The sequence below is a fragment of the Primulina tabacum genome, chromosome 14 (genome assembly GCF_025594145.1).
Source record: "Primulina tabacum isolate GXHZ01 chromosome 14, ASM2559414v2, whole genome shotgun sequence".
Lineage (NCBI taxonomy): Eukaryota > Viridiplantae > Streptophyta > Magnoliopsida > Lamiales > Gesneriaceae > Primulina > Primulina tabacum.
The window spans coordinates 32,851,357-32,860,493 of record NC_134563.1 but is presented as its reverse complement, the minus strand read 5'-3'; the positions used below and the strand labels follow the sequence as shown (position 1 = coordinate 32,860,493).

The window sequence follows — 9,137 nt, the reverse complement described above, 5'->3', positions numbered from 1 at the left end:
ACCTCTAGACGTGGTCGCCTCACCACCTGACTTACGCGGAACCGGAGTCACTTGAATATCTAAAAATAAAGACTTTGTTGTTTAATATACTATACATAAATATCAAATCAAAAAAGTGCATTAACTCACCTTCTGAGGACTCCTCTATAATCACCGGAAGGTTAGGCTCAAATATATTTAGTATTTGGCTAGTACTCGCAATTTCCCTAGACAGATTATCATCCACACCTAAAAGCGCACATCAAACAAATTAAAATAATTATGAGAATTATACTAAATCATTATACTACATAAACATAAATATAATAAATAAAATTAACTCACCAAAATTTGCCTCAGATGCTTTCCTCTTCCGTCCTCTGCTATAGACTATGCTATAATCTATGTCCTCCTGCACTGGCATGTTAGACCTCATCTCAGCAAAACCAGCTCTAATCTGTTCAGTCAAACTCGATTTCAAGTCAACTAGAGCTTGATTTATACTCCTCATAAACGCTCTGGTCTCAATAAATTCTGCTGCAATCTTCACATGCATGGACGTAACGGAATCCTCCAACGCAGTCAATCGCTGCTCGAAGCGATGCTCCAAGGGTGATGGGCGGCGGGAGGGATTGAGTCCAAAGTAGACTCTAGGACCCGTACGCATAGGAGAACTGGTCCTAGAGCTGGATCTATCGAGATCACCAGGACGGATGCCGGAAACGTCAGGAGATACATGTGCAGGAGGCGTGTGCTGGACAGAGGGAGGTGAATGTCCAAAATGCATGGGCTGGTCAGAGGGAGGTGAATGTGCAGAATGCGTGGGCTGGACTGAGGGAGACTCCACATGGTGCTCGCTACATATGACTGTCTGACCCTGCCTCCAGAGCTCGAGTACCCGAGTGATCACCGCATCAGGCGCAGAATCAACAAAATGCCCGGTCGTATAATACGGTGCAACTAGCTCCTCAGGAGTAGGAGTCAAAAATCCCAGACAATCCTGCATATAATTAATAAAAGATCAAATTAATTAAAATTAATGTCCACGGTTATTTTACCAAATCAATTCATATTACTTACATCTATAGGACAATCACCGAAGGCTGCAGCGATTTCAACACCAGTTGGGGCACGGTTTGACGCCCACGTCTTAGTCACCCACTGAAACATCATGGGCAACATCAAACCGTCCACATCTCTTCTCCTTGCTAACTTCTGTGCCACGCTCGGATAACATTCATAATCGAAGATCTGTAACATAAATTTCAAACAGTGTTACTGGTACAAATAGAGATAACAAATCCACTATAACATTCAAAAAATAATATACCTGCAGAGGGAGAACAAAACCACCGACAAGGAAGCTGCCCTCAACTTCTTTCCGGCCCTGTGCCTCGGCGAGGTAATTATAAAAAGATCCTTCTTCAGACATCGGACCGCATCCCGATAGGCTACTCTACCCCAGGGATAATGGTTGAACCTATCCAAATCATCTACAAGCCTCAAGTATTTAGGGTCGATCTTCGTCGTCTTTTTCCTCGTCGCCTCACCGAATACGGCACAACAAAAGTATAGACTAGCCATCTTTATCTTCTACATGTCTAGACCAGTCTCGTTATGCTCTTGGACAATAATCTTTCCCTCCAAATCACCCAAAACAATATCAGCCTTACCGGGAAAGTGTGTGGTGCCAAATACACCTCTATCTGGTAAATCTTCGGGCTCTATAGCGCAATCGAGACCCGTTATTAAACAACACTCTAACAAAAAAAATATAACAGGCCTTTTGCGCACCACCATCCACAAATTATCACTACTACTATCAAGTATCTGGTTACTCATTAAATACCATAGAATTTGGCTGGAAATTTTAAAATCTCTATAATACCTAACTAAATTACCAAAAGGCGAATGCTCGAAAAAATGGGTTTTCTCCTCGTTGTTCAAATAAAAATGAATCTTCTCAGAAATCTCGTTATATCTCGATTGAATTGTCAACTTACATCGGAAAATGGCATCCCTGCCTAGTTTTCTCGGCAAATAGACCTGCGACAAAAAAAAAAAATTATTAGTAAGGTTAGGAAAAATTTTGTGGTCGACCATAAAACCACATTTGGTCGACCATACAAACAAATAAGGTCGACCATGTTTTATGGTCGACTTCGTCTTATGGTCGACCATAAAACGTAGTCAGCCAAATAAAAAACATGGTCGACCATAAAATCTTTAGGTCGACCATGTTTTATGGTCGACTTCGTCTTATGGTCGACCATAAAACGTAGTCGACCAAATAAAACATGGTCGACCATAAAATCATTATTTTTTATGGTCGACCACAAACAACGTATATTTTGTATGGACCATGGTCGACTACGCACACACACGCAGCAAACATAACTAAAAAATACGACTAACATTCAGAAGAAACATATCGAAATAAACGCGAAAATTACCACATTTTCGTCTGCCATTCCTTCGGTTGAGATTTTGAAGACTCGACGGAGACGTTTTTCCGGGAACAGAGGGTTTAGGGTTCGGAATACGGTCTCTGCTGGTTTTTGGCAAAAAAATTGCGTTTAATCGTATGTTTCACATATTTTAAACTTAAAACACAAAGACATAAAAATAATTTTCATTAGGGATCTTTTTTTTTTTTTAAAACACAACATACTCCCTTTAACCTGATTCTCCCCATTTTTTCCTTACTCTTCTAAATTATCTTTTGAATGTGGAAGAGTAGAAGATAATGGTCGATCTCAGTACGAGGTCGAAGAGTTAGAGACTGAACCAGCTCATCGAGAAGAATCGAATAAAATGGAATTACAAAACTAAAAAGCTACCGATTCCCTGCGCACTTTGAATATTTATAACCTCAACTTGTAATCTGCAGATGTTTGGTTTTCCACGAAGGAAAGGGAAACAATCCTTTTCGGGTCGTCTCTCTTTTTTTTTATTATTGTCAATTACTGTTTGTGTTAGGCCAGATATGTGCTTCCATGAACGCGATTGAGTTAAAGGTACGAGCTTTCTAATTACTGTCTGGTTTTCATTATTTTCTGATTGAAATGGAAATCCCGTTTGGGTTTCTTCTTTGAATTGCCATTAATTTGGAATGCTTATTTTCTCAAGATTCTTGTTTTTTTGTCTGATATTGGTGTGGGTTGTTTTGATTTACTTGTTTTCTTGTGTAATTGATGACCACAATGAATTAGAAATTATAATGGTTATTGATTTCGTGGTCCTGTAAGTTTACGTGAACTTGCTTGCTTTTTATAGGTGCCGTTAAACCCTTTATTATCACCATGCAAGATTGATTATTTCAACCGTGGTGGACGATTTTATGCCAAAAGATGTATTTTTTAGTAGTTGTTTGCTTGGTCCATCATCTTAAACTATGTATGTGGCTTAAGGCGATTTGGCTTTCTTTTCACTTAAGTCATTGTTCAGGAGTCTTGGTATCTGTAAGAAAGGTTGCTTCTATAATATGATGATGTAAAAATTATTTTATGAAAATCTTGTTTTCTGGAAACAAAACGGAGTTTTTTCAAGTGATATGATTAGGAGCATACTGATCTCTGTCTCACTTTTGCAGGCGTTGCCTACTTTAATCAATCCTCAATCGATTTTCTGTTTGGCTTGTTTATTGTTGGATGTCTAATTATTGGGGGCTAAGACTAGATATTTTGATCATTAACTTATTTTGAATAATAAGAAAAATGTTATTGTAGCTGAGGTGTGGAATTCGATAGGTCAAAGAGGTGAATGAGGTCCTAGGATTAAATATATATGAATGAACAACTATGAACAGATGAAACAACATAGGTATCTAAATGTGAGTTATGTTGGCCCTATTTTTATTGACATACACACACTCGGATGAGTAATTGAGAATGCAAGTTTTCAGTCTGCTGGTCACCTACGAGTTCTTTTCAAGCAATTATAGCGTCTATTTTTTCTTGAATGAACCCCTACTTCTTTTATTTTGGTCGATGAGTATATAGAATACTCTAGGTCATCAAACCGTTGTTTGAATAGCTTAATGAGGCAGTTTTCATACACAAACTTTCATTTCTTGGTATTGGTTTGTTGGTACAGTTTTCTTGAAATATTTTTTGAATGATATCAAGTCAGCTATTCATTATTACACTTGTAAGATTTGTTGACTTGCAAAACTTTGTGAAGGAACATTGAAAAAATGAAATGATGGATTACATCTTATAATAAGCAGGTCATACATGCTATTTTATGGTGGTAAGCGTTTGCCTTCCTGTCAGTTGGTGGATATGATACATCTTCAATATCTTTCGCTCAAATTCATGTGCTCATAATGGAATCATGGATTTTAAATCCAAATGAGATGACCATAAACTATAATATGAATCATTTTAACTGATTTATTTTGTTGTCCTTGACATAAAGAATTTGTTCTCCTACTTGGGCCGCCACCACTGATCGTCAACTCCACCTCATCTTTCTCAGTTTCCATTGAAGCGGCAGTAGATGATTTTAACATGTGATAACTAATGTTCAATTGTGGAAATATAAACCTTTCGAGCTAAATATTTCAGGAAATAATTATGCTTACTGCCATGAGATATAGCTTCTCTCTCTCTGTTGTTTTTCTGTTTAAATGTTTGTAATTCCGAGTATATATAAATGACAATGCATCTTTACTAGGCTTTCTGATGCTGAATGGCTAGCATGGATAATTTTGCATAGAAGGATGAAGTTATTTTTTAAATACATCAAATATTTTGTGGGAATTGACTCAACATTCTTCAATGGTAAATCTCAAAGTTCCCTGCCATCCAAGTATATCTTTTAGGCCAATACAACCACCTGACTTAGCAGTTCTTGAAATAATTCATGGAGATCTGTTTCCAGTAAGGTTGGAATGTCCCTTTACTTTCATGTTCGTAAGGTTCAGATAGCTTAAATGTATTGCTGAAAATTATTCTATGATTCATTAGGTATGAATCTGAGTTTTTCCACAATATTGTCAATGGCCGTGATATTGTGTCCTGGGGAGCTGTTGACCAAAGCCGGTCCAATCCACAGAACGATGAACTTATTGGATTTGTGACTGCTAGAGTTGTTTTGGCGAAAGAGAGTGAGGTGAGTCTCGATGGACTTAGTAGTCATCTGCGACAGCATCAGAAATTTTGTGCTTGTATGTGGGTAAGTTGGTTGGGGCGGGGGCGGGGGGCGGGGGAGGGTTGGCTTAAAATTTGAGAAAAACTTAATGGGAGCAAAATCATAAGTTTTTGTTCGTGATACATAAAATATACGAGTTTTTAGAAAAATTTAAGAACGAGAGAGCAACTGCACTTACCCGCTCACCTATGGTTTCACCACCGGTTTAAATACAGGTCATGAATTAGTTGGGTCTTAACCGTGTGAAGGCCTCCTCTTCACTCGTGAGCATTACTGTCTATGGGTGTGTGTTTCATTCAAGAATTCACTCTCTCTATGATGAAACTCCTAATGTTTATTGTACGTTTTTTCGTTCTCTTATCAAACGGACATTATTCCTGCCAGGTCGAGGATTTACTCAGCTTTGACTCGCCAAACTCTGACCAAACACTGGTATACATCTTAACGCTGGGAGTCTTAGAGTCATATAGAAATATGGGAGTAGGCAAGTTTCTTCTTTTCTTTCTTGATGTCCTTTTTTGGATATTACTTTCATCCAGTGTGTTGAAGATACAGTTCTTGAACCGAGTATTCTCTGATCCTGGATTTTCAGCCAGTTCACTGATGCATGAAGTTGTAAAGTTCGCCTCTAGTATTTCAACTTGTCGTGCTGTTTATCTTCATGTGATCTCATACAATATTCCAGCCATACATCTGTACAAGAAAATGTCCTTTCAGTGCTTACGGAGGTTATACAATTTTTATTATATCAATGGTGAGCATTACGATTCATATTTATTCGTCTACTATGTGAATGGAGGTCGATCTCCTTGCTCACCTCTGTAAGTGACACCATCTCTTCAAAAGGGCGAATTTGTTATGCAATCGAAGTAAAGATATTTTAACTGATGAGTTGGCGTTGCTATCCGCAGAGAACTTGTCTTGCTATTTGTTTCTTATATAAAGGGAGGCTTTAAATCTATTGCTGCAAAGCTGTGGAAGAATGAAGAGAAGAAGAAATTCAAGTGGCCCAAATTTAAAGAGTCTAGTTGCCTTCTTCCCACGGTACAGAACAAGAGCATTGCTACTTCCGAAAGCGCTCGATCTGTCCCAGCATGCGGAATCTCTTAATGCTGATTCACTTGGCTTAGTGTACGAAATGTGGTAGAGAATTAAAAAGAAAGAGTGTTTCAGAAACTTAGCAAAAATTTTGGCTTAAATACTTGTCAAACCATCAAATCTTTGAACAATAATACTGTACTACTAATATTTACTAAAGAGTTGTTATTTCCTTTTAAAAGGTTCATAGGTGGTACACCTTCTTATATGAGTCAGAGATCTTTTGACTCAGACAAGAAAGTAAATCGAGAAATATGTATGAGTAAGCAGGAACTTGAGGGAGAGGACATCAAACATTGACTTTAAGAGCATGTCTCCACAATATTTCAGTGTGGTATTTGATTCACACTAAAATCGATCATGCGACGTTAAGGAAAATCAACTCACGTCTTCCTAAATTTTACCAATTCACCTATGTTCCTGTGTGCTACTGAAGAGTTGTTATATATATAACCAAAACTGGTGTTTGGGGCTATTTATACGTTGTTTCTAGCCGCACTCGTATCTCATGTTTAATTTTTGTGGATCGGAAGCACCTGTTTTTATTGAAGAATCAATAATGTGTGTGTCTATTTTCTTTTTAATGGAAAATTGAGGCAGAAATTGGATGTTATTTAATATTTACAAGTGTCTATTTGCACCAGAAATAAATATCTAAACACAATAATTTGTTATTTTCAAGATAATGTTTTTTAAAAATATAGATAAAGGCAGGAAAAGAAAAAAGTTTAATCAATAAAATTATATAACTAAGATATAATTATAATTTTAAATGAGGCGTTGTCAAATCAATTAAAAATCAGTAAAATGAAATCAATTTAATTATACATATTAAAAAAATATGAGTAGGGTTAACCGTCACATAAATAAAGTTCCGTTAGATCGTGTTACAAGACTATATGTATGTCTGTATGTTTGTATGTAACAAACCAATTGATTTGTTATCATGGTTTAACTTCAAATCCATCAATTCGAATGCAAGTTTAAATTATATGTTCCTGAAACACATTGGAAGTTGGAATTTAGTAAATTTGAGTTATAATGTAAAAACGATAAAATTAACTTTTTATTCCATCTAAATAACTGGAAATGCTATTTTCTTGAATTCAATTAACGACACATCAAAGTGATGAAATCCATGACACTCGGGAATAGCTTCTTTTTCGTGACGATGAACATTAGGTCAACCGGATGCACGTTAAGCCAATCTCGATCAAATACAGTAACTTGCAAATCACATTAGTTAAATAAATCGCATTGAATAAACCTTCTAAGAAGACGTTGAAAAATGACTTTCTTAATCTATAGTATAGACGAGTTATTAATGTTCATTTATTTTTCGATAGGAAAATGAAATTGACTCATACATAACTCATTAATGCCTATAATTAGTCCTCCTCGCAATTATGTTCTCCCACCATTAAATAAATAATAATACTTGCAAACCGCCACACGTCTCTGAAAATTTTGTCCCATATAATAGTTTAATCTATATTATTGATATTATTTATTTAATATAAGTAAATGTTTGAATGCGATGCTCAAGTTTGTATTATAATTTAATATAAAATCTAATTTTTATTTGTAGTAAATTGGATTAATATTTCCAATCAAATCTTGACGTGTATTCTAGTGAAATGATATTTTGGGTTTAAAAAAATGCTATATTTTAGAGGTAAGAGACGGTTTATTACAAGTATTTCATAATTTAATACAATGTAAAAAAAATTAGGTCCTTATATAAGATGATATCACATATTTATATTTGTGAGACGAGTAACTCGGTTCTCACGTAATATTTTGACATAAAAACTAATATTTTTTTATGGATCATGTGATGTAAGATATATGTCTTACAGAATTAAATCGTGAGATGATCTAATACAAGTTTTGTGGTAGAAAAATATTTTACATAAAAATAGTCTTTTATGCCAATGGAATGATATTATTTAGTGGAATGTATGGATGAGTTTTACTCAAGCGACGATGTTTTTTTCTCAACCCAACCAAACTACGTATGGTGCAAGTAAAACCAAACGGGATGTTTCCCACCAAACTTTTTCCTCGGATCACAATAAATTAATAATTTTACCCAACTTTTGCTTTTCTTTGAGATTAGCACCCGTCGTAAGTGATAGCTCAAGTATCTCCACGTGAATTAATCAAGTGAAATCTCGGGATACTAGGTTTTTATTATGTAATTTACTATTTATTTTTTTAACATATATTTATTATTTATTTTGACAGTTGATTTAAAGATTGTGGCATGATATGAAATTCATATATTACGTATAAGATATACATGCATTTGATGCAACTTCTTGTGATATGAAGCATAATATGTATAGATACATATGCATTCGATGCAACTTGTTCTTTAGTTTATGTTCCACCGGAGTAGTCATTTCTATATTCCAAAAACATCAGATCATGAGTCCATTCATATATTAATCGAAGTTGACATATTTTGTTGATGATCTAATAACTGAAATTTCACACCATCATAAAAGAAAAATACTCGAAACACAAGATATAAAAAAAAAAATCGTGGGGTTGGTTGTGAAATTCGTGGGCTTTATACCATAATAATGTGTTATTGTGCCACATTGAAGTCTAGAAAAAAAGGAAACACAGCCGTCGTGTATTGAAAATCTTGGTGGAATGTGGCTTGATTTGTGCGGTGGTTGTGTTTGATCTGGATTTTGCTGTGCCAATCGAAGGTAGCTGTTATTGCCAGCACTGCGTATATTTTAAGTAACTAGATTTATGTATATGTTTCTTTTATGTTCCAAGTGAAAGAATCGGATGTTGAAATTAAGGTTAATTTAAATAACATATAAAAAGTTGAATTTAAGTTTTTTTAAGTCGGTAAAAGATACGAAACTTTGTCATAAATTTGAGACTTA

At 35.4% G+C, this 9,137-nt stretch overlaps 2 protein-coding genes across 7 annotated transcripts; one reads left to right on the top strand and one right to left on the bottom strand.

The window, feature by feature from the left end:
• Positions 1-286: 286 nt before the first annotated feature.
• Positions 287-1,411, bottom strand: LOC142523960 (uncharacterized). Its single transcript, XM_075627691.1, has 3 exons — positions 1,310-1,411; positions 1,060-1,230; positions 287-979 (listed from the first exon to the last, which is right to left on the bottom strand). Exons 1-3 carry the CDS (start codon positions 1,409-1,411, stop codon positions 287-289), a joined length of 966 nt encoding a protein of 321 aa, XP_075483806.1.
• Positions 1,412-2,686: 1,275 nt separating this feature from the next.
• LOC142524427 (histone acetyltransferase MCC1-like) lies at positions 2,687-6,418 on the top strand. 6 transcript variants are annotated; one of them, XM_075628424.1, is made up of 6 exons: positions 2,692-2,996; positions 4,162-4,230; positions 4,657-4,867; positions 4,950-5,094; positions 5,518-5,954; positions 6,045-6,418. In XM_075628424.1, the coding sequence occupies exons 3-6, from the start codon at positions 4,761-4,763 to the stop codon at positions 6,241-6,243; spliced, it is 888 nt and encodes a 295-aa protein (XP_075484539.1). In that variant the 5' UTR covers positions 2,692-2,996; positions 4,162-4,230; positions 4,657-4,760; the 3' UTR covers positions 6,244-6,418. The 6 variants fall into 6 exon arrangements, with proteins under 6 accessions (XP_075484541.1, XP_075484539.1, XP_075484536.1 ...); XM_075628425.1 differs by lacking the exon at positions 4,162-4,230 and having other exon boundaries at positions 2,696-2,996; positions 5,518-5,621; positions 5,730-5,954; XM_075628421.1 differs by lacking the exon at positions 4,162-4,230 and having other exon boundaries at positions 2,693-2,996.
• The last annotated feature ends 2,719 nt before the right edge of the window (positions 6,419-9,137 follow it).

Excerpts from the sequence above, each read along its gene's own strand:
- LOC142524427 (XM_075628424.1), top strand. The coding sequence starts at position 4,761 with ATGGTAAATCTCAAAGTTCCCTGCCATCCAAGTATATCTTTTAGGCCA. Across the intron at positions 4,868-4,949 it reads GGAGATCTGTTTCCAGTAAG|GTATGAATCTGAGTTTTTCC; the intron begins GTTGGAATGTCC and ends ATGATTCATTAG. Across the intron at positions 5,095-5,517 it reads TTTTGGCGAAAGAGAGTGAG|GTCGAGGATTTACTCAGCTT; the intron begins GTGAGTCTCGAT and ends TATTCCTGCCAG.
- LOC142523960 (XM_075627691.1), bottom strand. The coding sequence starts at position 1,411 with ATGTCTGAAGAAGGATCTTTTTATAATTACCTCGCCGAGGCACAGGGC. Across the intron at positions 1,231-1,309 it reads GTTTTGTTCTCCCTCTGCAG|ATCTTCGATTATGAATGTTA; the intron begins GTATATTATTTT and ends TTTATGTTACAG. Across the intron at positions 980-1,059 it reads TCGGTGATTGTCCTATAGAT|GATTGTCTGGGATTTTTGAC; the intron begins GTAAGTAATATG and ends AATTATATGCAG.